This window comes from Pteropus medius, unplaced genomic scaffold (genome assembly GCF_902729225.1).
Source record: "Pteropus medius unplaced genomic scaffold, Ma_sr-lr_union100, whole genome shotgun sequence".
In the NCBI taxonomy this organism is placed as follows: Eukaryota; Metazoa; Chordata; class Mammalia; order Chiroptera; family Pteropodidae; genus Pteropus; species Pteropus medius.
This window is the reverse complement of record NW_024349224.1, coordinates 8,002,730-8,029,676: the sequence shown is the minus strand read 5'-3', so window position 1 is coordinate 8,029,676 and position 26,947 is coordinate 8,002,730. Positions and strand designations below refer to the sequence as shown.

At 46.7% G+C, this 26,947-nt stretch overlaps 1 protein-coding gene, 1 long non-coding RNA gene and 1 other non-coding gene across 4 annotated transcripts; 2 read left to right on the top strand and 1 right to left on the bottom strand.

Moving 5' to 3' along the window:
- The first annotated feature begins 3,637 nt into the window (after positions 1-3,637).
- LOC120617312 (uncharacterized) lies at positions 3,638-16,804 on the top strand. Its single transcript, XR_005656884.1, has 2 exons — positions 3,638-3,864; positions 15,179-16,804. It is a non-coding gene; the product is annotated as an uncharacterized LOC120617312 (long non-coding RNA).
- Positions 4,682-4,785, top strand: LOC120617431 (U6 spliceosomal RNA). Its single transcript, XR_005656912.1, has one exon. It is a non-coding gene; the product is annotated as a U6 spliceosomal RNA (small nuclear RNA).
- HERPUD1 (homocysteine inducible ER protein with ubiquitin like domain 1) lies at positions 16,702-26,133 on the bottom strand. Of its 2 annotated transcripts, none has more exons than XM_039880929.1 (8): positions 25,881-26,133; positions 23,127-23,204; positions 22,964-23,038; positions 21,844-21,974; positions 19,646-19,768; positions 18,747-19,097; positions 18,288-18,393; positions 16,702-17,464 (listed from the first exon to the last, which is right to left on the bottom strand). In XM_039880929.1, exons 1-8 carry the CDS (start codon positions 26,013-26,015, stop codon positions 17,300-17,302), a joined length of 1,164 nt encoding a protein of 387 aa, XP_039736863.1. In that variant the 5' UTR covers positions 26,016-26,133; the 3' UTR covers positions 16,702-17,299. The 2 variants fall into 2 exon arrangements, with proteins under 2 accessions (XP_039736863.1, XP_039736864.1); XM_039880930.1 differs by having other exon boundaries at positions 22,964-23,035.
- Positions 26,134-26,947: the final 814 nt, after the last annotated feature.

Below are 26,947 nucleotides of genomic sequence, written 5' to 3'. Positions count from 1 at the left end.
GTCCTTTCAAAGTCTAAGGCACTCTCTCCCATGACGCTCTCCCTGCCCCTCAAGAGCCAGTTAAAACTGCCTTCTAGAAGCGCTGCAACACCCAGAAGTCTTGGTTAACAGACTCCTAAAAACTGTTTACGTCTGCAGCCAGACTCAAAGCGAGAAGGGAAGTCCTCAGGAGCCAGATATATCAGGGGACTCCTGGAAAAGTCCGGGGAAATGAAATAGAACATTCGAGGATGGGGGTTCGTGGGTGTTGGTTAGAGTCCTCTGAACTTTCTGGATCCCTAAATAAGAAAAAAGCAGTCCAAATAAAAATCCAAAATTTTATAAGGTTTTTAAAAGGCTAAATGCAACGTGTTAGCCTGGATTGGATCCTGGGACAGAAAAAGGATATCAGTGGAAAAACTGGTGACATTCAGACAAAGTTTGGAGTTTGATCGACGGAAGTGTACCAACCTTTCTCCCTTAGCTGAATGAATCATGGTTATGAATGACTGTGGTTTTTTCTTTATGCTTTTCTCTATTTGCCATCAAGTGTCTGCATGATTTTTGTCTTTAGTTTTCATGTATTAAGGAGTAACAAAGATATGAAAAGGGACATTAGGCATAAGACTGATGATCAATTCTTTATCTACAATGACTAAATCAAATAACTTCTGAAAACTGCAGATTCTTCCCCTGTCTGTCGGCAAACCTGGCCATTTGGATGGGAGGCTGTTTATAGTATTTTATCTCACTTCATGTGAATATTCGTATGTGGAGAAATAGCCCTGTGTTTGATCGTGGGGTGCCACCCCAGGTCCTGTCAGGGTGTCCTGCAGTATCCCGAGTGTACACACACACTGTCCTACCTTTATAAAATCCACAAGATTCTGGATCTTGCAAGTCACGTGGTCCTATCAGTATAGACAGGGGGCTGTCCCATCCCATCGCCCAGCTGAAGAAATGAAATGTTACTATAACTATGAAAACCCCCATGTGTACCCCCAGATGGTAATCTGTATCATATGATTTTGATCATCAGGAGGACAGCCATGTTCTAGGAACAACCAAGCACAGCAGAGGAGGTGGGAAGAATTTGGAGGTTTGGGAGGCCCATGTGTGGGCTGGGTCCCCCACTCCTTGTCTCCCTCCACACCCACCTCACCCCATCAAGAGTATGGGCCACAAAAAGTTGCCTGCCTGGGTACGGGAAGAGGAATTATTTCATCACGGAAGAACTGCTCATGACAGCCTCGTTCTGACAGGAGATCTCGGGCTGTTACTTGGGCCTGGTTGGTGGGGACACCGCGGAAAGCTGTGGGAGATGTGGAGGGGGTCCCATGGCCAGGACAGGGACCCCCCTCAGAACAGCTGTAGCCACTGCCCCTGGAGATGGGAGGGATGAAGTTGACTTGGGGGTCCCAGGGCTGAGAAAAAGAGGAAGCAGCTTGGGGCAGTGGCTGGGGCCCAAGCTGGGCTCTGAGGCTTGCACCGTAGGCCCCACCCCGCGACTGATTTGCCAGTGACCCGTGCATGACTCTTGCGCTTCCTGGGCCTTGGTTTTCTGTTTCGTGTGATAGTGAAGCCATCCCTTCCCCTGGCGGGGGTGTGGATGCCTTTACTCAGCTTCCTGTGCCTCATCTTCTTCATCTGCACAACAGGGTGATGATAGCACCTACTTCGCAGGGTTGCTGTGAGGATTAAATGAGCTAATCCACATAAAGAACTTAGAACAGATCCTGCCTCATGGTAACCCTCCAAAAGATGCTGCTGCTTTTTTTTTAAAAAAAAAATAATATTCATGGAATCCTAACTAGGCTTCGGCCCTAGGTGAGGAGGCGGGATACAGTGGAGAGTCAAATAGACATGATCTCTGCCTTCAGGAAGTTCAGCGTTCATCAGATAATCCCAGGACTCAATGTAAAATGGTACCCGATGAGTATTTTAAAGGAGAGGTGCACCACCAGGCTGTGGTCTGGGAGCCCCGGAGAGGGGATCTAACCTAGTGGGGGGTGGGGGAAGCTTCCCCTGAGGATGAGGAGAAATCAGATGGCAGAAAAGAGACAGAAAGCTCTCTGGGCATGTGCAAAGGCCCTGTGGAGGGGGCATGGCCAATGCAGGGAATGGGCAGGCAGCCAGGGGGTGGGCAATGTGTCCTGAGGTGGCCTGGGCAGGTCGGCAGGATCTCTGATTTTGCAGACTGTGGGGCTGGCCTCAAAGAGGCCTCCTGTCCCCATCAAACAATTAAATCAATGGCTATATTATGACCAAAAACAAAGTTTTATTGAATACATAGCTGAGCTCGAATGAAAGAAAGAGACAACCCCAAATACTGGAGACAGAAAGGGAACAGAGAGCCCAAATTGTGGGGTAGGTGGCCCAGAGACAGGAGGACTAGGAGGATGTGGGTTCAAACCACACGGGCCTGAGGGTTCTAACACCCTCAGAGGAAGAGGAATGACATGGGAGATGGAATTAAGACATTTCCCCTAAAAAATAAAAGACATCTTCCCTTAGTAAAAGGAGACTTAACTCTACCCGCCGAAGGAAGCCACAGGAGGGGCTGGCTGGGGCTCGGAGTTATAAATAGAAAACCAAAGCCCCTGCACGTGTGGCTCGGAAGCGTACCCTCGTGCTGCCAGTGCGGTGTCAGACTTCCTCTGCTGCGAAGTTAACTGCAGAGCATGTCCAAACTAATGCGATATGTCACCACTGGGTTCCTGGTAGGGGCAAGCGCCAAACCACTCTTGAAGCAAACGTAGTGGATCCAGGCCACAGAGTCCGTCCACAGAAAGAAAAACAAGAAATTCCACTGAAGATGAGCTTCCAAGAAGCCACAGATCACAAACAACACCAGGAAACCATCCACCACGTGAGAGATCGAGCAAACACGAGCAACAGGAGGATGAGCAACCCAAAGACTGGACGTCATAGAACGACCTGGAAGAAACAACAAAGGAACTGATTTTTCCATGATTAAAGAAATAGAGCTGTAATGAAATCATAAGACTGGGAGATGGGGTGGGCGGGGGGCGAGGAGAACACTTAAGATTTGAAAGTGAACTCGATAGACTTTCCGGAAATACAAATTATTATATGAAAGGAAAAAACTCAGGGAATGAGTAAAGAGATTAGACACAGCCGTAGAAAGCAAGAGTGAATGGAGAGAAATATTTGAAGAAATGATCCGGAATTTAGCAGGGATAAAAAGAGATAGAAACCGTGGCAGAGCAAATAAGAGACGTGTTAAGATGGAATGAGAAGGCCCAACACGTGTCTAACGAAAATTCAAGAAGTTAAGAGTGAAAAATAATAGAGGAGGGGCAAAAATTGGAGAGAGAGCGACTGAGAAATTTCCAGAGCAGATGAAAGACATTACTCCGTAAACTGAACAATTATACCAAGTCCGAAACAACTAGATTAAGAGGTAGATAGGGGTCAGAAAATGCAGGACCCTGGAGTCCATGTCAGAGAATTTCGCCATTATCCTAAGACTCTTATCCTTGATGAGTTTTAAGCAGCTGAGTGAATGATTGGTTTTGCTTCTTGAGACTCCTGTGAGGAACAGATTACAAGGGACGTCAGGATGCAGGGAGATCCGCTCAGAGGCCCCCACAAGAGATTATGGTAGGCTGGCCTAGGGTGGAGATGGAGACGGAGAAAAGTGGACAGACTCTAGACGTATTGAGGACATAAGATGGACAGGACTCAGTAATGGGGAGGGGGGAGGAGAGCAGGTCGAGGGCGTGCTCGAGATTCTGAGCTGCAGACTTGCAGGGAGAGAGTCATTCACAGAGCTGAATTCAAGGGCTGGAAAGCTAGGCTGCAGTTCAGAAGGGAAGAAGGACTGTGCTCTGTTGGAACGGGTGCTGGAGAGCAGGCGGACAGGTGAGTCAGAATGACTGGGAGCCGGAAGCTGAGGGAGGGGGTCTGCTGATGGCATCATCCAGCATTCTGGGAAGTAGAGGGCAAGGCTGTCTGTGGAGGGGGAGGTGGGAGATAGACAGGAGCGGGCAGCTGGAAATTTGAGGGTGGGAGAGAAGGACTGAGGATGTCATCCAGGTGGGGGAGAAACTGAGTTGACCAGAAAGCTGAAGGAGGCTTACCCAGAAAGGGGGAGGGGCTGTTGGAGGTGAAGGATCATGAGTTCTTAGTGGAACCTTGCACCGAGGAGTGGATGGTGGACAGCACTGCCACTGGACAGAGCAGGCAGAGGCTGCGAGCTCCAAGGAGCCCGCCCGAGACTGGCTTTGGAATTAAAAGTAATTGACAGTCACGTCCTATCGCTGGGACTCTGAACCTGGGGTCGATCGTGGGGTTCCAGTCTCCCACAAATCCCTATGGCCTGGCTAATGCCCACCCGGCAGGGGCATGGAGCATAGTCTTTGGGGACCTTATAGCTGGGCTCAAACTCAGCTCTGCCACTTACTAACACCCGTGTGTAAGTGAAGGCCATCAAGGGCATTGCTCACAGAGCTCGCATGAGCACTGAATGAAGCAGTAACTATAAAGCATCGACGACAATTGCTGTCGTTGTGACTGGCTGTGTGGGGGCTTCTGAAACTAGAGCAGGACTGAGTGTGCACGAGAGAAAACCCAGGTTGGGTGGTGTGTGGGCAGGGAGAGGGGCAGTTAACTCCTGAAAGATTTCCGGGTTGGTGTGGAAGCCCTAGGTTTCCACTGCTGTCTAAGAAGAGACAGAAAGTGCTCGCTTCGGCAGCACATTACTAAAACTGGAATGATACAGAGAAGATCCGCATGGCCCCTGTTAGGAACTATATAGATGTCTAACCGACGTACTGTATACTTGAAACTAATTAAAATAAATTTTCTTTTTTTTAAAAGAAGGGACAGAGAAAGATTAGGGGCGGTAGGAGGTCACCTCTCAGAAGGAAACGACAGGGAGAGGGTGGGGTGTCAGGGACAGGATTCCCCAGCAGCTAGGCCCACCCCACTCACCTTGAACTTGTTCCTGGCCGGGCTGAGTGTGACGTGGCCTTCCTGGAAGGCAGCCTTGGCCAGGGAGTCGAGGACTTGCTCAGAGATCCAGAAATACAGCACACAGGGGCCCCTCAGGAATCTGGGCAAGAAGGTGGGGAGAGAGATGTCTTCTGAGAACTTGTAGAGGAAATCCCCTGGAGAAAGCTGGGTGTGGCCTGGACTCCTCCCCTGCCCTTCCCACGTGTCTCTAATGCACCTGGGAGCCAGCGTCCGGAAGACTGAGAGGAGCTTTGGAAAGCATCCCGCCCAGAGCTTAGAGGAGGAAACTGAGGAGAGCTGCACTCGGAACTAGAGGCTCCTCCCAGCTGGCCTTTCGTTCATTCCACAGATGTTTCCTGAATGCCAGCCACGTGCCAATCGCTACATGGGATGAATACACAGATGTGGCTCCCACCCTCACAGGCTAGTCCCACATTTAGATTTGCATTTTATCTATTTTCTCAGTAGCGACACGAGGGCCGCAGAGACGATGTACTTACATACTCACACTTCTCTTGGAAGTGCAGGAGCAGCTTATGGATAGATAGAAGGTAGTCGGGGGCATCGATTTTCACACTGCCAGATTGCAGGCCGCAGAGCCCCCAGCTCTATGTTAGGGCAGACGTGGCCTGTGGGCAGTGTCCAGGCCAGCCAGGAGTGTAGCCAGCTCTGGTGTCCTTGACCCCAGAATCTTCCCAGGCTGGACCTCCTTTGGTGGCCTCAGAACTCTGTCTGCATGGCCTTCCCTCTCCACTGAGGCCAATGCTTGGAGTCCAGCCTCCCTGCCTCCCTAGAGGGAGCAGGACACATAAGCAGCTCTCTGTGTGACCTTGAGCTTCAGTTTCTCTTTCTGTAAAATGAGGATAAAGCCATGCTAGACTTAATGTCACAGAGGCCAGAGATGGCGAAGTTGCCTGAAGAAGTTAAAAGAGAGATTATTCTTAATATATCTTCAATAATTCCCTAAGACCCAATGGCCATGGAATAGATTTCATTAATATGTAACTGATATCCAAACTAGACGTGGGTGGCGTAAAGATAAAGTATCATTGGCCGTGATGGACTTTGGGTGAAGCTGGGTCATAGGTAGAAGGAGAGTTCCTTATACTGTTCTCTCGACAAGGAATGTGATAGAATTGAACGGAGCGGAGGAGAAACGACAGCTGCGCCTGGATTCTCCGCGCGGGCACAGTCTGTCGCCGCGGCTCATGCTGCAGGGTCTGGGCTGGAGCAGATCCGGGATCGAGTCCCAGCTCTACAGTCTGAGCCATTTCCCTCTCTGGTGGGTACAACAATAGTGACCCCCTTATGGGGGTGGCTGTGAAGATCAAACTAGGAAATGCGCGCGAATCCGCAGCACAGCGTGTGCCACACGGTGGCCGCTTGGGGCACGGTGGCCGCTTGGGACACGGTGGCCGCTTTTGCTGCGTGGTGTTCTGCCGCCATGCTCCCAGAGTCCGCATGTGCCTCACCAGCGCCTACCTCTCTGCCTCCCGTTTCTGCCCTCTGATCTTTGCCTCCGGGGGTCCCCACTGAGACTCCCCTCTGATCGTGCGCCTGTGGCACAGATCCTTCCTCAGGCCCACCCGAGACCGCGGATTCCTCACCTGCCTTCAGTACAGTGTAAAGACTCCTCATCGTTCCTGTCACCCAGCCTCGCCCAATGTCAACCACGGCTGATAACATATTATCCCTACTCCACCCACGTCTCTTTTGGATATCGCTCACATAGTAATGAAATCTATTCCATGGTCGTTGGGTCTTAGGGAATTATTGAAGATGTATTAAGGATAATCTCTCTTTTAACTTCTTCAGGCAACTTTGCCATCTCTGGCCTCTGTGACGCAGGTCTAGCATGGCTTTATCCTCATTTTACAGAAGGGAAACTGAGACCGAAGGTCACACAGAGAGCAAAGGGCTGGGACAGCCCCACTGAACCTGGAACAGCCCCACTCGAACCCCTAGTACAGCAGGAGCTTCTCCCACAGAAGGCAAAGCGACATTTTAGCATCACCAGCGCCCTCTAGTGGCTAGAAAACGTTTACGGCGACTCCCGCACCAGGTTACCCGTGTAAAGCAGGATCCACCTGTATTGAGCCTGGTTTGTGAGGGTCGGGAGAAGGAGGCTGGTTTTAGGACAAAGATAAGGTCCCCAAACAGTGTCTTCCCAACCCCTGGGGCCTCAGACAGACACACAGACAGGGGCCCAGGCTCCCTTGCCGCCTGAGAGGTCCCGGGGTGGATGATGTTCCAGGCACCAAACTGTGCCAAGACCTGGCTTTGAATCTGAACCTGCCTTGCTGTGTGACCTCCAGGCTGCTTAACCTCTCTGAGCTCCTATTTCCTTGTTTGGTGAGCAGGGCTCTTAGGGGGATGTGATGAATATACAGGAGATATTGTTTGCAAAGCATACTCTCAGCCTCGGTCAAGTCAGGAGAGTCACTTTGCCAAGACATTTGTCTACCTGGCCTCCCTTTACCCCAAGTAAGACCTCCATCTGCCCAGGGTAGTGGAAAAGGGCCCTTCCAAAGCCTGAATCTCACTGGACTGTTGGAGAGGTTGATACACTGCACTAAATGCCCACAGGGGCACTGGGCCAGGGCGGGGGTGGGTGTAGGGTGAAGAGGCATGGCTGCGGGGTGGTGGTAGCAGCAGTACCAGGCTTCTACCCTCAGTACCAAGTCAGGCGGACAGGTTTGAGTTCTCAGGGCTGCCCTCTCTGGGGGTTGGGGCAAGTGTCAGGCTACTCCCTCCTAATACCCAGCTTGTCCACACCCCTGGCCTGACTCACTTGTACAGGCCATAGTGGACTTGGCCAAGGGTTATCATGGCCTCCTGCCCTTGATATCTGGGTAGCTACTTGACCAGAAGACTGTCCAAGTCACCTTGGTGGTCTCTTGGTTGACTAGAAGGGAGGGCAGTGGTGAGAGGCTGCAGATCTGGGCCCCGCCCTCAACCCCAGCCTTGGCCATGGCTCAGCATCTCTGGGATAGGGCCTCGCTCTGGTGTAAATTAGACTGTTATGCTCAGGGGACACAGAGAGAGCTCTGGCCCCTGCTCTGGTCCCCTGTCCTCATCCCCTGCCCAGAGATTGGGTCGTACCCTAGCCTCTGGACCCTGACACACAGGAACCCCATGATCTTAGTCAAATGGCAGTCCCCGAACCCAGCCATACAGTAAGCCCCGCCTCCCCCAGACCATGGTATAAAGGTCCTGGGGCTCACACTTTGGGATCTAGTGCCAAGATCCTTGCATTTAACCTCCCTGTGCCCTTATCATACTGAGCAAGAGGCTGAGGCCAGAGAGGGGAGGGGAGCTGGTCAAGGTCACATATCTGTCCGTGACAGAGCCTCCCCATCTTGGGCTCATGCTGACACCTGACCTCAGCCATAGAATGATCCCCAACATCCTAACCTTCTCCCTCCAACCTGGCTCTGCTCTGAACCTTAACTCGAACCCCAGACAAATACAAACCCCTACATCTGACTGTTTGCACCCGCACAGGGACCTTCTCACCAAAGAGCTTGACCTTGAAGGTGAGGTCTGTCTCTGTGCTGAAGTGTGGCAGCCCTGGCCAGGGAGCCTTGTGCCCAGGGGGCACCCTCGGAAGGGGCCCTGGGTGGACAGACAGACAGTGGACAGATGCCTGCACAGAGTGCTGGTGGTGGTACTTATACCGCAGGCACACGATGCCTGCCTGGTACGAAGTGTCTTTGGAGCCGGCCTGGGTGCTGCCAGCAGGGCCTGGGTCAGGAGAGAGATAGCAAGCATGGTTCCTGGGCAGCAGAGGCCTGGAGCTCACATGTGCGTGTCTGCCCACCTCCACGGGACAGAAAGCTCTTCTGGGGCAGCAGAGTCTTCCCTGATTGCTGCAGCCCCCCAGGCATCCTGTTTCAGAGCCGGACATCTAACCAGGGTACCCGGCCTCTGCTCATCTCCCCTGACCATTTGCACCTTCTTCTATATATCTGGATAATTGTTTCTTTAATACTTTTTTTAAAAAATGCATTCATTTTCTTTTCACTTAAGTAAACTTTATCTAAGAATAAAGTTTATCACTCATCATAAATAGAAAGAAGCCAAAATATGACAATGAATAAAGATGTTATATTCTTGCCAGAAACCGTTCCTAGACAATGACCCTAAGTTGGAGGCCTGCTGTTGCATGCAAATTAAAATTCAATTTAAAAAGGAAGAGAGCTTTGTGGGTATTAAAGATACTCTACCATCGAGGCTTCCCTTCGCTGCAACTTGGAATATTGGGGTATTCCATGGTATTTAATGCTGCATCTGTGTACCATGTAACATCATCTTGCATCCCCCCAGAGGCACGTGTCTCTCATTTTGGGATCTTCTGGCTTAGAGATTATTGTATTTAGCCTCCCTATGCTTTTATTGTGTTGAGCAATTGTATCCATACATAGTAGGCACTGGCACGTAGTAGGCATTCAATAAATACTTGTTGACTAGAGCAGAAATGCCAAGTACTGTGCTGAGTTCTTTACACACTTTATCTTAGTCCCTTCTCATGATGGCCCCATAAGCAGCTATCAACTATTCTCTCCATTTTATAGGTGAGGGGTGCGAGCTCAGAGAGGTGCCATAACTTATTCTAGATGATGCAGCCGGTGGACATGAGAGCCAGGACTTCGACTACAAGGTCTGTGTTCTGTGCCCAGGGTTTTCGCAAGCGTGAGTGGGAGTCAGGGATAGGGTCTAGCCGGTCCCCAAGTCACTCACTGTGTCACCACGGATTGGTCATTGGCTCTCTCTGAACCTCAGCTTTTCATCTGTAAACTGGAAAAATGTTGATTTCTGTCCTTTGCATCCAAGGAGATAAAGGGAACGGACCCAATAAAGAGTCCTATACATAGTCTTTTGCTTGATATGCACTAAGTACCCCTGAAGACATGGGCTGCCTCTGGGAGGAGCTGGGTGTCTAGGTGGGGGACTTCTATGCCTTTTGAATTTTGAGCCATACGTGTCTTTTTTTTTTTTTTTTACAATGTCAGTAATGCAGCCTGCCTGGAAGCAACCCCCGTTGGCCGATATGCTGCACAAGGATATAGAGCTGGACTCTATAACCTCCAGAGCTGGGAACCTTTACCGGTCAGAGTTCTACCAGAGAAACAGAGAGATAGATTAGTTGTTTGCTTGTTTCAAGGAGTGGACTTACCTGATTGTGGAGGCTGGTTAGGCAAGTCTGAAATCAGAGGGCAGGTGGGCAGGCTGAGAACTTGAGAGGAGAAGCTGGTGGTATAGACCATGGGCGTAATTGCTTCTTCCTCAAGAAAATCTGAGCTTTGCTCTTTGGTTAGACCTTTCAGCGAGTTGGATGGGGCCGTGCAGATGATCGAGGACAATCTCCTTTATTTAAAGTCCACGGATTGTAGCTGTTAATCGCATCTGCAAGATACCTTCACAGCAACACCTAGATTAGTGTTTAATTGAATAACTGGGCCCCACCAGGTTGATGTACAAAACTAACCATTGCAATTCGCCCTTTGTCATTCCCAGGTTCTCCAGATAAAGACGATAACAAAGTACCATTCCCAGGTTCTCCAGATAAAGACGATAACAAAGTCATGCTTTCATCTGATGTGACACGGCTATCCAGTGCATAACCAAAAACATGCTGACCCTCTCCCCGGAAGAGGACGCCAAGTCCTCGGGTGACGGTCACTCTTCTCCTTAATATCCTGTGACTTAAATCCCATGATATAATGTTAACCCTCATTAGTTCATCTTATGTTAAATAAGGAGAGAGAAGAAAACAAAAGTATTTGCTTTATATTCATTACATATCTCTATATAATATAGAAGGTTGCGTATGACTGTACAAACATATGCATAAAAAATAAGGAAGAAATGTTCATGGCAATGACAGTTCTCATTTCTGCAACTGGTCCTATGTAGTCAGCATATAACGACCTCCTTCACTCGTATTCCATGCCCTCGACAAGCACCTCAGCTGGTCATGGTGCTTTACCTGGTCAGGTGACCCAAAACTTCACTCCTGAGAAGCCTGAGCCACTAGTTGTCCTGCTTGAATTGGGTTGTTGTAGTTTTCCACTGACTTTAGTCACAGGCTATGGCAGTACTAAGTGACAGCCTGAGAAATCAGCACCTCAGAATCCTCTTCCTTATCTTCACTGCGTAGGAGCAGCCTAATTTCCTCTCGATAATCCATATCAATCGCCCGAGCCAAAAGAGTAACTCCCTTCCCTGCCTGATGTTTCAGGGGCACCAGAAATTCAAAATAGTCCTCACTTCCAGGTCAATGTCTCCAGGTGGAGTCATTTCTCCCTGTTACGGATTGAGTTGTGTCCCCCAAAATTCATGTCCATCCAGAACCTTGGGACATAACCTGATTTGGAAATAAGGTCTTTGCAGATATAAATGGTACCTCACGCTTTGAAGCCTCCTAGGACTTGAATCTAGTTACGGGTCTAGAAGTAAAGTGGGCTGGGGTGGGAGTAGGTTCTGAGACAGTCAGCAGTGTCTTTTGAGGTAACTACCTCAGGGGGAGGCTATTACAGTTCTGCAGGCCAAGGGTTAGCTTCCTTAAAAATGGGTGAAAAGGCAGCTTCTACTGGCAAAGATGACCTGGAACCTCTCCCTTGTCAATCAGACTGTGGACATTATGGCTTCTTATCTCCTTCCTGGCTATACAAAGAATATTGATCTCCACTGTTACTATGCAAAATGTTACTTCATTGATCTCCACGGTTACTATGTAATATGTCACTTCTGACCAAGTATCCGTTTGCTACTTAGAATGCCAAACAAGGTGTCGATCGATGTTAACTTAATTGCATTTCCCCAAACCTCAGCTCAGCCCTAGGCCTGTTCACAGGGAGAGGCTGCAGACCACACGCCCCCTCTAGGCACATCAGCATACTAACGGCCCCAGAGGTCCCAGACTAAAGGAACCTATGAACTTAGATTAACATGAGGCTTCCAAGTTTACTTGACCCTGAGCTCATTTTTGGAATGTTTCTCCTCTAGAGCTAGTATTCAAAAAAACACACCTTGGAAAATGCAAACTTAATAAGCCGTTGTGGCCTGGCCTGAAATTCGGGAGTATTTTATTGGTTCTTAGCTATTTAATTGCTGCTTAATAATGGAGATCCAAAACAATAATTTCCTCAGTATTACTAGTGGGCTGTAGTCCATTATTATACTACATTTAGCTACTGTTGTGGAAGCACTGACATTTCTGCCGTGTCCCCCACCTGTTAGTCATCTTAAGCCGTATCTATTGCCAGAAGGTTCCCCGCTTTGCCCTAGTGGGGCTCGGGCCAATCTGAACACTTGTCAGCTGTCCGCAGGAGCACCTTCCTGGGACTATTTTGGGCCCATGGAATCTGGAGTCTAATCATCACAACCTGACTCCCCAGGGAGAGAGGCCCCACTCATTTAGAAACAAGAGGGCACTGCCAGCTGCCTGGGATTCCAGGCCTCTCGCCAAATGGTAATGTCCCCTCCTCTGAAAAGAATTAGGCTTTTCCACCCAAGAATGTAAAAAGGCCTTCGAATGGTATGAGATACGGAGATGTGTTTTTGTTAAGGAAAGTGAAGTAATTTCGTCCTGATTATTTCTGAAGGAGAGAACAAGACTGTACTAAAAAGGACACAGAAAGTTATAGAAAGTTTATGAAAAAGGAATCTTGAGAAATTTTCTGTGAGACCAAGCTGAATAAGACGGAAATAAATTTAATCAAGTGAATTTAAATATCAAAAGTTGGCTGATGCAAAAGTTTGGTCTTCTGTCTCTGCTGTAAAGGACTATTAGCCCAGTACTGATATTATGAAAAGGTTTTCTGCCTAGAAAGCAAAGATCTTGTGTTTTACCAAAATAATTTTCTGGGTTTTATGTTGTCTTGATCAGGTTCTTTATTACCTAAGAACACTAAATCTCCTCAATAGCAAGAACTAAGTTTTGCTAACAATTATGTAAACTTCTGTATTTGTGCTTCAAATCTTCTATCATCATTTGCTTAAATGGACAATTAAATATTGCTTCATAATGACTTATCCTATTTAGTCAAATGTCCAAACTTTTTGATATATTTTGACAAACTTCTCAAAATTTTAATTATAAATAGAGTCATGGTCTAGGAATAACCTTGAGGTATTTCAGAAGGGTCCCTGGAACCTAAAAAGATTTTTCTATCCTTGCAAAAGTATTAAACTAATTAGGCCTATTTGATAGACTAAAATTACTAAATTGGGAAGCTTTGTAATAAGGAAGTGATTATATCGTATTGTTATAATATAAATAATTATATTCATGATAACTGTTCCAGAAATATATGTGAAATTCCTGAAAATCTGAAATGTCCTGGCATAAGATGTCTGCCATCAAAATTGGGGCACATGTGGATGAAGTCCATTCTGTTTTTGCAAAAACGACCCCTCATTGCCAGATGTTTGCCATCCTGATGTTCTTGTAACATGGCAATAGTCTGTTCCTAAAACTATTCACTGCCAGTTCAGTGAATAGTTGGGGCTACAGGAGACCCACATGGCTGCGTGGTTGTTCTCGGCTCCCTGGCACTTTTCAGTTTTTGCATTCCTTCATCCACCATAGTCCCTTTGGGCTGAACTTCATTCAACTGCCACTTAGTCCAGGTTATCGATATGTTCTTATAAGTATACATATGTGTTTTTTAGATTATTTGAAGCCCCCGCCACAAGGCTGATGCTTTTACAATGGCAAAGAAACTCTTAGAAATGTGTTTCCCACTTGGAGTTTCCTTCTAAAATCTCTAGTGATTGGGGTACCCACTTCACTGAGCAAATCCCATGGACCTTCATTGACAACCTTGCAAACTTCTTGCAATTACCACTGACCCTATCAACCTCGATTATCAGGCAGGGCTGAGAAGACTAATAGAAAAACTGAATTCAAGCAGAAGTTTAATTACATAGGACTGAATGAACTGATGAGAAGGGTTACAATTTTATGATTTTTTATTTAAAATACTGATCTTTAAAATCTTTTGTTTTATAGATAAAAGGAAACTTGTTTCTCTTAAACTACTTATGACAGCAATTTGGTAAATTACACCTTTGTAAGAAGTATCGAAAACTTTTTTTCTCCCTACTCAATCCCTCCAGAATTTGATCCCTCTTATGAGTATTCTCATTTTCATGGCAATGTGGTTACTTGCATAAGTTCAATAAGAATCTGCGTCCCGTTCTCCTTATAACGGGACACATTTGGAAAACTAGTTCTATCACCAAGGCTTTGATTGGAATATCATATTTGACAGAGACACGAATAGACGGATGTGGCTAGAAAGCTTTAAGGAATTAAGATTGACTTTGGAAGCCAATAAACATGCATTGGGAAAACAGCCTGATGCCTTGCTTACATCTTTCCGGGTAAGGAATGAAGGTTGCTTCCTGGGAGATACAAAGAGAGAAACTCAGAATATTTTGGAGACCTCGGGAAGAGAGTTATTCACCTGATATTGTAGGCAGTGTCTGATGGCAAGTCCTTGCTTTGCCTTTTCTGGTAGTAAGAGGCCTTTTAAAGTTCAATCTGAAGATTCCTTAGGGAAAATTCCAGCAAAGCGGATTTAAAAGAGCCTGTGTGGTTAATTACAATTCTTGTTGGGCTTATACAAATAATCAGGCCAAGTTTACTGAAACTAGACCTATTTTGCTAATAAATTAGTCTTAATATGGCTATCTTTGGTAATAACATGAAAGTGATTTGGGAGAGAAAAATTGTTTCAATAGAAACTATAAATACCTTTGTAGATGCCAGATTCTAATGTCATTCCTTGTCTTTGAGTTTTTAATTTTCTACCTAGAAACTCGACTGGACTCTGAATTTTTCTAGTTTTCTTAAATATTTGGCTGTAACCCTCTGAACTAACATCTTCATTTTCCCATCCTTTGGCCTGGAATCACTAACTAAAACTGCCCTTTTCCCAAAGCCATGCAAGCCAAAGTGGGACGACATGACATAAACTTCGGAGAGATCACAACACTTCATCTGTGAACAAGCTTTGTGCCTGTTGCAGAAAGATCACCAGTCAAGCTGCAGACCAGGAGAATCTCGCAGATTTACTGCCTGCCTTCACTCCATCTGAAGATGATCTGAGACAAAGACATCTAGAAATCTCCTTGACTGCCTCCCATCAGAACTCAAAACTGAGATTATAGTCTGCTCCAATCATTAACCTTTGTTTTTCTTCTGTTTCCATAGAGATGTCTCCTATTAAATGCCCGACAGCTTGTACCGTAGGCTTAAATTTGGGAGCCCACCAGCATCACTGCCTCCCGAAATGAGATGCAACTTTAACTGAACTGAACTTTTGTCAAGACTGAGTGAGACTGGCTTAATGAGATATAGAACCATCTACCAACTCAACTTCTGGAATGTGAAACAGCCAGGCAAGTTTCAGAGGAGGGAACGGTGGGGGTTCAAAGTTATGCCCCAAGATGTGCCTCTGTGGCTTGCAGATTGTTTTGATCTAAAGACAACTTTAGCCATAGGCTCAAGAGAAACTTCTGTCCCTCCCTTAACCAGCTGAAGAACTTGGATGAGGGGACTTGTCCATAAGTGGTTGTCAGAGATCACCTCTTTTCATCTATCTACAGGGCAGGACAAACCTCTATTTATTAAACTTCTGCTCTTCTTATCATCCTGCAATGACCCTTTGAGGCCCCCAGGGTGCATTACATCATCCCTAACTCAGGACATCTTATAAACCCACATTCCCTTTCCGTCTCTGAACCTCTCCTGTATGTGGGGTTCCCATACATATGTATGCAATAAATTTGGTTATTTTCTCTTGCTAAAAAAACAAAGCCTCAGTGTGAACTCTTACTGGTCACTTTCACAAATCACCAAGCATGGCAAAAATCCCGCTTTGGGGACAGAGGGACAAGTCTCGGCTATGCTTTTGCTTTAGCTGTGACTCCTCTCTCCAGCTCCTCGAACTCCATCATTTCCGACCCACTTCCTCACTTGTAAAACTCCAATCTGAAACCACTTCTTCCTTCAAGCAAATACTGGCTTCATAGATTGTCAGTGGTCACTGCCTTCAGACAGCTTCTCTGTTCCGGACGTAGTGTTATTTGAAACTTTATACCACCTAACTCCCTACGTAATTATCTTAGCTGGCTTTTTAAAACACAACCATACGCAAAACACCTTTGTATCTCCCCAGCATCTTGTTATGGATATTTTAACGAACGTCTATGTGACGTAGCAATATTTCCAGTAATGAATAATTTAAACGATCACAACCATGATACAAGAAGCTGATTTGCTTTGCCGAGAAGAACACGGTCCAGGCCTTCAGCATTCAAACTGTAACATCATTCATGTGAAAGATACACAGAACTTGGCTTTTAAGATTAGTCGCAAAACTAGTAATTAAAGGATTGGAGTCACAAAAGCTCAGCTCACAAAAGCACAACACTGCAGCAGGTAAAACCACCTCGGAATTGCCAGGGTGGAGGATACCTGATGCCACCGATTTGTGGAATTGAACTTGGACGGGTTACTACATAAGCCCGTACTGTTTAAATCAGGAAATGAGGGCAAACGCAAGGACATTCGTAGTAAATTAAAACTCGCATGGCCTTACCTTGTCGTTCTTCAGTAGTACAAACTGTGCTTCCGTAAAAAGAAGCAAAACATGCAGGTTACTTAAAAATCAGCAAGTCAACTGTTGGCGATCCAGTACAAAGGACCCAGAGTAAACTGCTAAGAGCCTCTGCCAGGATCATTCATAGTAAAACTTTATTGAACAGAAAACCCAGCAAAGGTTTCCGCCTCCGCAAAGTTCCCCTTGGTTTAAAGTAAAGCACTGCATTTTAAAAAGCAATTATACAGAAGTCTTTCCTAGAAAAGTCCTGCTAAAACATGTCTAGCAATTTCATTGATTATATAAAGTAGTACACTTAGTGTAATTTAAACATTCCAACAGGAATCAAATCGTACCAGCAGAACCATTTCTGCATCTGACATCTATGTACAAACACATGCAAACACACACATCTGAAAAAATTCCTCAGGCATAAACATGCGACACTAACGCCTTCTACTTACAATGCCTATTAAACTACATACAGTATATATTAAAGCTCTTCAGAATAAAGACATGAGAAGCCTTAGGCATTTTTGTTCATCAATTTGTATCATGGCTTCGTGTCTTATTTTCTGCTTTTGTTTGATCACAAAAGCATATATCATCCTCCTTGCTGGTTCTTTTACTAATTCTGTGCCGTTGCCATGTCCAGGTGAAGAAATCCAGCTGGAGTCAAAGGACGCAGTCCATGCCTGTCACAGCCTCCGGCAGCCAGAGAGCAAACAGCATCAGTTTGCTATGGCCGGGGGGCCTTCTGGAAGAAGGGAGGCGAAGAAAGTCTTGAAGACGAGCCAGGCTGTGCTCATGAGAGAAGGGCTGGTCTGCTCGCCACCCAGTATGTCCCTGTCCGGAGGCAGATAGTTGGGGTCTTCGACTTCAGGATCAGGACCTTCCTACAGGGAACGAAATGATGAGAAAACAATTAGGACCGTGATAAACACCCACAGCGCTAGGCAACGGCAGAGTGACTCCCTGGGCGCCCGCGCCAGGTGCGAAGCAGCCAGGCAGGCAGGACCTCGGAGGATGATGTCCGAGGCTGGACGGCGGTCCCTCTCGGGCCAGCTGTGCTGCTGACAGTCTCATAGTTTTGAATATTCCCAGCAGCAAATATCAGAACAAATGAAGTAATGAGATCTTCGACTATTATTAAATGAGTAAATTAAGTTAAGCTCTTTATTAAATATGGATAGTCTTCTAATTTTGGCAGTGTTCTGAGTTTTAAAAAAGCTAAAAATGGAAACCCAGTGTTCTAAAAATAGAAACTAGGGTGCCGATTTATATTTTAAAACAATATCCTTTAGAATTACGCATTAAACTGCCTTATAAAAATTCTACCTCTGTGTGTTATTTTCCAGGAACTCTATTCTGTGAGACATACTTATGCTCTCAATCCTTAATGAGAATGACTATCCATTAGCAGTTTCCACAGTCTAACACATTGTTATGGACTACTGAACACTCAAAATAGTGAGTTTAAAATAATGTTATTCACGTACGCCAAAATACAAACTGCCACATGACAAAAATACCTGATGGACGCTATGACACATTTAATGTTTTAAAAGTAGCTATTGTTCTAAGAATAATTTTTAAAAAAAAACTTGAAAGACTTAGCTTTATAAAAGGGTAAACGATGACACCAGATATTTGAAAGTTACGGATTTGAGAGCCTGGCATCTCACACCAAGCTCGCAGGCTCCACCAGAAGTGCCATACCTGTAAGTTGTTGTTGGGGTCCTGATTTACGGCTTCGTGAAGACGACCGTCATTTGGGAAGTTCTGGACCGGCCTCTGTCTAAATGGAAACCACCCAACGTGATGCCTTCAAAGGAAGCATACAGAAGTCCATCTTAGCTAACCTCACAGTGAGACTTAAGAATTTCAGGGTCCTCTCATTAGATGAGGTCCCCCTCACTCCCCTCCACTAGTCAGAGCGGCACCCTGATTAGAAGCTCCCAGCAAGGCCCATCTGCAGAGACCTGCCGTCTCTCCACCTCCCGGACTTTCCCACTGGCTTGTCAGTTTCCTGAAGGCAGGGGCTATGTTTTATTCATCACTGGAACCCAGCAACATGAACAGCACCTGGCACATAGTACATGCTCCGTAAGTGCTTGAGTCACCATGACGTGTAATTTGAGGTAAAGGAATAAAAGACAAGTGAAATCATCTGCTTACAGGTACATAACCACGGTGGCCCCCATGACCATGAGGAATCTGCTCAGGGAGGAGTAGAAGTAGAGGATGCTGAGGAAAACGGAAAACGTGGCTGCTGAATAGGTCCAATCCAACCAATCTCGATTTATCTCATCATCTTCTTCCACGATGGGGCCGCCTTGTGCATTCATCCGCAAATTCTGATTGGCCCCGGGATTAACCACCACTTGAGGAGCAGCGTTCTGATTGGCTGGCTGGTTTTCCGCTGGAAACTGGTTGTGAATCGGGGCTGGAGCAGGCGCTGAGACCACAGGTATCTCTTGTGCACTTGGAGAGGGAACAAAAGTCCCCGACGCAGCCGTGGCCGCTAAACTGAAATGGAAACGACAGCGGCAGATACTGTTGAGAGCGAAGCAGCGTGAAGACGGTGGTTCTCATCTCCTTGTTCATGGAGGGGGCTTTTACAGTTAAGCATTATGAGTAGGTACATACAAACTTAATACTTCTTTAAGTTAGCAAAGAACTTCTTTACTAACAGTCATACCTATACATGAGACTTTTTTACTCCTGAGAGAAGCCACATGATAAACTTCATCTGGAATTAAACATCAAGGCTACTATATCAGCATGGTGCAGCAGCAAATTAAAATTTTCACAAAACTTTAAAGACACCACGCGTTGAAAAGAAAGTAACATATTCCAAATGAAGTCATCGAACTATGCACCCCTGTATCAATACACAAATTAGGCAGCAGGTATCATTGATACTCTACTCCACCCACAGAACCAGACAGAGCAGGGCTCTGCACAAACAGATGAAAACACACTCATGCCCACATCCCTAACTTCACAGGTAACGTGGATGGGATTCCCCTCAGTCCTCCCCCCACCCCACCCCTGCATGGCAGGGAAGGACTCACTACTGCATGTAGTACTGCCGTGCATAGATCTGCTGGAACCAGGAGAGCTGCAGCCACCCATAGGTTGTGTAGCCTGAGAAGCCAGGCCCCAGGCCTTGGAACTCCGGCTGGGCAGCTTCGGGCCTATGAAAGAATTTTTAAAATACTCAGTTTGAGTTGGTTTAGTATGAATAAGTGAAAACGAAGTTTAAATTACAATCAGAAATGCAAATCAGAGACAGAAAAATGGGCTTTATGACCGTTAGACACAGACTACCGTGTGATGTGCTGTGGCACAAGCACGAAGGGCTGGCTGACGAAGCCCTCCTACTGCGGCCCAGACCCCCAGGCAATGCGGCTGTACGAGCGAGCAGGCTAAGTGGATCCCCCCACCCCGCCGCTTACGATTTGCGAAGTCTCACTGCAGGTCTAAACCCACGTTCATCCTTTAGAAAGCAGCTCTAAAAAGCCACATTTCTCCCAAAGCCTGTCTTGAAGGAAACCCCCGCTACCCCCAATACTCACTTTCCCTCGCCTCTAGATCTGAATCTATATAGGAAACAGTTAAGTGTGTATGCGGTATCACCCACGGCTGCTCACTGACCACTTGTGCCCTGTACAGGCTGCTGGCTGTTATCTCGCTGTATCCCGACAACCCCGTGAGGATGGAGGTCTCCCCCATTTTACAGAGAGGAGCCGGGCTGCGGCTCAGGGAAAACGAGATTTACTTGCACGAGATCACTGAGCTTAGTAAGCAGCAGGGCTGGAAGCAAGAGCTGTGTGACACCAAACCAGCTCCTTGTGCCACGCAACACAAGCTTAAACCAACCACCGGAGGCAGGGCCTGTGGGACTCGTCAGTGGCTTTGTGAGCCTTAAGCAAACTCCTTTGGTGGCACACTCACAAAGGAGCAACTCACAGAACTGCGGGAAGACCAGGAGTTGGTTAGTGGTCATCTGCTGGCCACCTCACTTCCTTAAAGTTAGACGCAAGGGCTGCTCAACAGATAGTTGTTCAACGAAACCCATAAATTTTATCACGGTGAAATTCATAGTCGGAGACGGGCCTCAATTCTCAAGTCGTATAGCCAGAAGGGAAGCCGTTTTAAATGTTTCTATCCAATAATGAATCCAATTATTATCCAATTCATATGCTGACAGTCCAAATTCCATGCCCAGAGTATTTCTAGAAGAGTATTCTAATACAAGTAGGTTTTGGTATGACACTGTCGTTGATCATTAAAAAATTACAGTGCAGAGAATGAGAGGATAAGCGAGCGCTATTGTCAGCTCTGATGATGGTGGCACTGCAGATCTGCGAGATATCTAAAGGGCTTTTACAGTTGTACAGTGAAGTATGCAGGGGTGAGATAACATGATGTCTGGGAATTTGAAATAGGTCAGGGAAAAAGGGGAGGGGCAATAAATGAAATGAGTGTGGCACAACTTTGCTCATTATTGGGGCCTGGGTGACGATTATATGCTCAGTCGTTATAAAGTTCCCTTTACTTTTATGTACATTTGAAATTTTCATTAATTAAAAAAAAAAACCTCATTCCCCAAACTGGCTTTATCAACAATCAAGTATTAAAAACTACTAGGAAAAGGAGGGCAGAGGAATTGGCGGGTGGGGTGGGTTACAGAATTTCAACTCGTCATTAATACACTATTTTTTCCCACAGGCGCTTTCATAATAAAGTGTTCCAGGAGCTATGAAATCTAAACATCTGAGCATTTAGTCACTTTTGGCGTTTGCTCTAAAGAGAAGCTTGAATCATTCTAAAGAAATTAAATTTGACTAGCACCACAGCACAGTCCTTGGCAGAGCATTTCTTAATAGCGTCTTCACCTTTAGTCACCCATTGTTATGACTGACAGAGCACAAGGCCACTCAGCAAAGCAGCTGCATGATGCTTCTAACAGCGGTTTTCCCTGCAGCAGCATTAATCACGAGGTCGGCATGTGCAAAGCACAGCCCTGTAGAGGGGATATGCCTACATTTTCAATACATGGGTCTCCCACTTTTTTCTATGTTCCTAAAAGGGTATGTAGTAAGAAGTTAAATACATAAAAGCTCTTTAAAGTGAAATCCTTATAAGCAACGCTCTGTACATTTTAAAGTTCTGTGACTATACAGTGTAAACACACCTTATCCTTAAAATTTATACAAATGAGGCACATTCCTGTTGTATAAAGCTGGTTCTTTATTGCAACACTCACCTGGAGATGTTCTCCCATCCAGAGGGAGAAAGGTTCCGCAGGACCTCTCTGGGCCTTACACCATCACCTGAAGAATCCCCAGGATACTGTCCCTGACGAAGACCAGCGGGCTGCTCTGTGGATTCAGCAACCTAAATAAGTGTAATATGAACAAGAGAACAAAGGGTCTGATGCAACTGGCTGAAATCGAGCTAAAAGAATTATTTTGCTGTGAACTTGACAAGATTAAATAGATGCAATGTTATGTAAAATATATTCTGAAATTTGTTCAACATGACTTCAATATATATTTCATTCATATTTTTTCCTAGAGTAACTATGCTATAGTTTCATTAAACTCTTCCGATGAAGTTATCACTGGAGAGAAAGATTCTTGATAGTGCTCTGTATATCTTATGGTGCTACATTTACTAAAGCAAGAAATTAAATTTGACTAACAAGATTCATAGATAAAACCTAGCCAGCAACCTAAAGGAAAGAATTTCCTATGCTATGTTCAGATATTTCAGGAAATACAGATGTAATGCAATTTAGGGTACATCACCACATTTATTTATTAACACATTTATTAATGCTGTATATTCGAATCGACACTGTGAAATGAAAATAAAGACTCTGTCAGACATAAATTTATAGAGCTTACTTGATAGAGCTGGCTTTTTCCTATCCAACTAACAAAATAAATAACCACAGTAAACATTTCCGGAGAAAATATATTCACTTTTTTACTCTTATAAAAATTAACGGTTCCTTAGAAGAAACTCATTATGTGCTAAATTCAACAAAAACCTCAGTTTAGAGTGCCTGTTGGTTCAGTGATCTGGATGCGCAGCCACTGAAGGTCAAATCATGTCCCTGCAGACAGGGTGACATACACGGAACTCCCCTTTCCACCATAACGCTGACAGCAGCGTCCACCCTATTATTATGAGAAACTCATTTGTATTGAAAACAGTTTCTAATTCCTGATTCTTCCCGGTGGCGGTGGAGGGTGGGGGTGGGTGGGAATATTACTTGATAAAAAGGCTATAAAAATCTCTCTGAGGAGTTTCATCTGGCTTCCTTTATCCCTTGAGTCTGAAAGACACAGGTTATCATAATCGTGATGAAGCAGACATACCTTTGTGCTGGCTTCTGACATTTTTGAAGGAGTCTTCACATTGCACACCAGATGCAGAACGTGCCGTTTCTCCTGCTAAAAGTAATATGGAGGAACTTTAGGGCCTGAATTCAACCTGGTAAGAGCTGCAAAACACTCAAATGTTCACATGTAAGTGATGTACCTTTGGAAGCAAGTCCCTGAGATACTGGTCATCCAACAGCAGCTTCCCAGAATAAATTAGCCTCTGGTCCTCCGGGCGCTTACCATGAAAAGAAAGAGCAGCACAGGTCAGCGTTTAAACCCTGCAGGCACCCAAACACGGAAGACACTGTTTTATTCAAACTATTTAAATATGTGTGTTTTTTTCCCCTGGCATTACAGGAAAGCATTTCTTCAAAGGCCCCATATACAAAACATTTAGAAAGTGCTTAAGTTTAAACTGGTCCCTAACATGCGAATACATTTAGGATGGCAAATTATTTCCAGTTCACAAAACCCATAGCAACCTACTTGACTTCCTAACACCCAGAGAAATTGCATTCTGCCACGACAAACAAATTCGATGTGCAGCTCCTACAGCAACTAACTTCAAAACCTGTGTTTAGCCTCTGAGAAAACTCCAACAGCCCCCAAGGTCAGCCTTCGCCCAAACCACCCAGCACTGTCCCAAAATAACATGAAGCAATTCTAAACTTAAGCCCTCGAAAAGACATCTCCTGACATACAAATGCAGTTATAGAGGACATGGTGTGTGGGTAGCATTTTCACAACCATCCTGTGAGATTTTTGTATTGCTGTTTTAAGGGAGGAAGGTCTGAAATTGACTTGTCCAAGGTCACCAGCTGCTACAGAGTCCAGATTCCAACCTCTTTTCCATTCCAACGATTTTAAAACTACAGGGACTTTACACACTTTTATACAAATATCATTTTTAAAATCTACTTTTAATTTATTTAAAAACTTTAAATATAATGCCCTCAAAGAATATATACCAAAGGCAGTACACCACCAGCTTGCTAACCTATTCTTGCCAAAATTGTGCAAAACTTAGAATAAAGCTGCTCCTGTCACGTAGCCCAAGATTATAAAGTAAGCTGTTTAAAACAAACAAAACAATAATTGCATCTATTTACCTGCTTATTTTACAACTGTGCAACTAAAACGAACTACAGAACTATATTGGATGCTGTGCTCACCACTTCTCACTGACTTCAATGGCAAATGCTATGCACCTGATTTTGTAAAATACTACTGTAGAGGTGGGTCCTGTATTATAGGAAAGGGTTCCACACCGGAAAAGGTTTGAAAACCACAGCTGCCTGTGACTTAAATTGTTTTACTTGTTAAAAGCCTGAATTGACAGGGTCTTTCTCCAGACAGAGGCTGATTTGATAAAAAGAGTTAAGCAACTATTATAAAGTAAGGCTTCTCACATTAGAAAACAAATGAGTATTCTCCAGCCATAATTTTTAAACACAAATTTACCTACCTGGGAGACCTTTTATTTACAACTTTTGGGTCTTCAGACTTACTAGGAGTGATATTCCTCACCCAGGGAAGCCCTCAGGAAAACTCTCCTCCAAAACACTGCCTTTTACCAAATGACACTACTAGAGGCCACACCCGCGTTGCCAGTGTGTGTACCTAGCAGCCATTCTCACAGCAACACGGTCTCCCCTTCTTGGAAGAAACTTTGGCAAAAGTGCACAGAGTCCCAAGGTGAATGCAAACAAATAAGCAAATTTCAAAACAACTCGGTAGGAAAACTTACTTCGACATTCAATATTGAACAAATATGAAACGAAAACAAGCTGACCCATGAGCCACCACACACTGCAACCGTTCAGATAAGAAGGAACAATTTCACAATCTTTCCTTGCCCTGATGCCCTCTCCTGTTTGATGGAGAATTACACTTATGGACAGTAAAGAGCACTGCTGACACTTACATAATATTAGAGTAGAAAGTAAATACAGGAAGGTCCAGCGCACAGCCTCTATCACGTGGTGGGAAGGGGGGCGGTACTAAGGGTGATATTGACAAATTTGTCAACCAAAACAAAGCAAGGAAGTCTCTAATGGAGGGACCCAAGTCGAAAACCCAGACTCAAGCAGACTCTTTCCGCCCATGTCCCTTCTAAACCACTCTTTACCAGAAAGTGCACCGGCTCCTCCCAGGGACTAAGCAAAGGCGGCGGACTCCAGCGCGGCAGGGAGGAGCCCATGGCGGAAGGTGAACAGGGAAGGGGAAGAGCCACGTCTTGTTCCTGGGTGTGGGACCTTAAACACACACTGCCTGGGCGCTCACCGGGGTTCTCTAGCCAGTGGCCTGGGGTTGGCAGCTGCCCTCTCCTCTCCGCAATGAGAGGCTTCATTCGGAAAACTCATTTTGCACATTAATGTTTTCTTATTTCTATCCATTGGATGCAATCCTAATGAGGAACTCCTAGTCGCCCTGCCGTTTTGGGGAAAACTGAGGCTTGAAGGGTGAAATGACTCACCCAAGGTCAAACTGCTGTTTCAGCGGCTTGGCTAAGGCTGGAAGCCAGGTCAAAAGAACTGATAAGGGGTCCGGGAAGGTGGGACAGGAGGATGACAGCCGTCAGGGTTTGGGGACGTAGGAAGTGAGGTGACAGGGGAAATCGGGCCGTCAGTAAGGCGAGGCGACGGCGGCCTATGACGAGGAGGTGACAACCACTGGGCCAGGAGAGGGGACGCCTTCGGCCGTAGGGCAAGGAAGGGGAGACCACAGCTGTGAGGGAAGTGACCAGGTGAGCACCCGCGGTTGGGGGAAGGCCGGCGAAGGAAGAAGATACAGGGAAAGGGGAAGCGACGTGGCATCCCCAGGGGGACTCTAGGGAGGCGGGAGGGATGGAGAGCCGGGGTTAGGGGGACTAGGGGGGCTCTGGAAGCGGGAGTCGGGGGTCCCCTCTCACCGGGCGCTCGGGGTAGACGCGGCTCAGGTGGGCCTTGAGGTGGCCCACGCTCCAGCTGCGATCGCCGCTCAGCTCCAGGTCGCGGTGGCGCTGGTTGGGGCTCTTCACCAGCAGTGTGACGGGCTCGGCCTCCATGTCGGTTGCGCTGCGCGCTCGGCTGAGCTCCGAGATGCCTGCCAAGCGGCCTCCCTGCCGCCGGTAGTCTCCGCAACGATAGTCCACGTCTCTGGGGCGCGCGCCCCCGCCTCGGGCGCCTTTTATAGGCACCCGCGTCCCGACTTTGCAGACAGACTCTTCTGTGGCTGCCGCCTATTGGCTGACTCGGAGGCCACTGCCCCGACGTGGCCCAATCAGCGGCCAGATACGCGAGCGGGGGGACGGGCCGAGCACGTGGGCGCGGCTGATGCAACCCGCCGCGGTTGCGTCACCCGCGTCGCGGCCGCGGCCCGGGAGCCCGGCGTTGGCGGCCTGCAGCCGTGGCTGTGTACGCTGCGGCCTGCTGGGCCACTCGGTCCCGAGGCAGCTGGATGCGCGCTAGCTCGGGTGCTCAAGGCGCCGAGGGAAGGTCATCCCGGCCCACTCCGGTTTGGCAGCCCCTGCAAATTGTTTCCTCACAAAGCAGCACCACGCCCTTTTTGGTCCCAGGCATCGAGGCTCATTTCCCTTTCCTCGTTTCCCACGAGGGATGTCAGGCCCTGCAGCCAGCCCTACAGGGAGGCCTCCCACCTCTCCCCCAGCCTCAGTTCAAAGTACGGATGCGCTGACCCCGTTCGCGAGTCCACCTGGAAGCGCAAGGAAGAAGCAGCACCCCCCCACCCCACACACACTTCCTAAGCCCCCACTCCCCCCACGGCGGTTCTTCCTGGGGCTGAGGATGGAGGCATCCGACCTGCTGTTGCCAGTTCATCTGTGGTCTCAAGACGCGAATGTTACACCCTCATGTGTGGGTCATTACCCCATGAATAACAAGCAGGCCACAGTCGGGCTTACACTCGGAGACACTCAAAAGGGCCCTACTTTATGAGCTCCTAACTCTTGCCTCCTTTAAATTGGGGCTGTGACAAGGA

What these genes read in the sequence shown, in the direction of transcription:
- HERPUD1 (XM_039880929.1), bottom strand. Translation starts at nt 26,015, where the DNA reads ATGGAGGCCGAGCCCGTCACACTGCTGGTGAAGAGCCCCAACCAGCGC. An exon ending in CGGCAGTACTACATGCAGTA is followed by an intron (nt 19,098 to 19,645) that starts GTGAGTCCTTCC and finishes TTTCCATTTCAG; the next exon opens with TTTAGCGGCCACGGCTGCGT. An exon ending in ACCCCAACAACAACTTACAG is followed by an intron (nt 17,465 to 18,287) that starts GTATGGCACTTC and finishes CGTTCCCTGTAG; the next exon opens with GAAGGTCCTGATCCTGAAGT.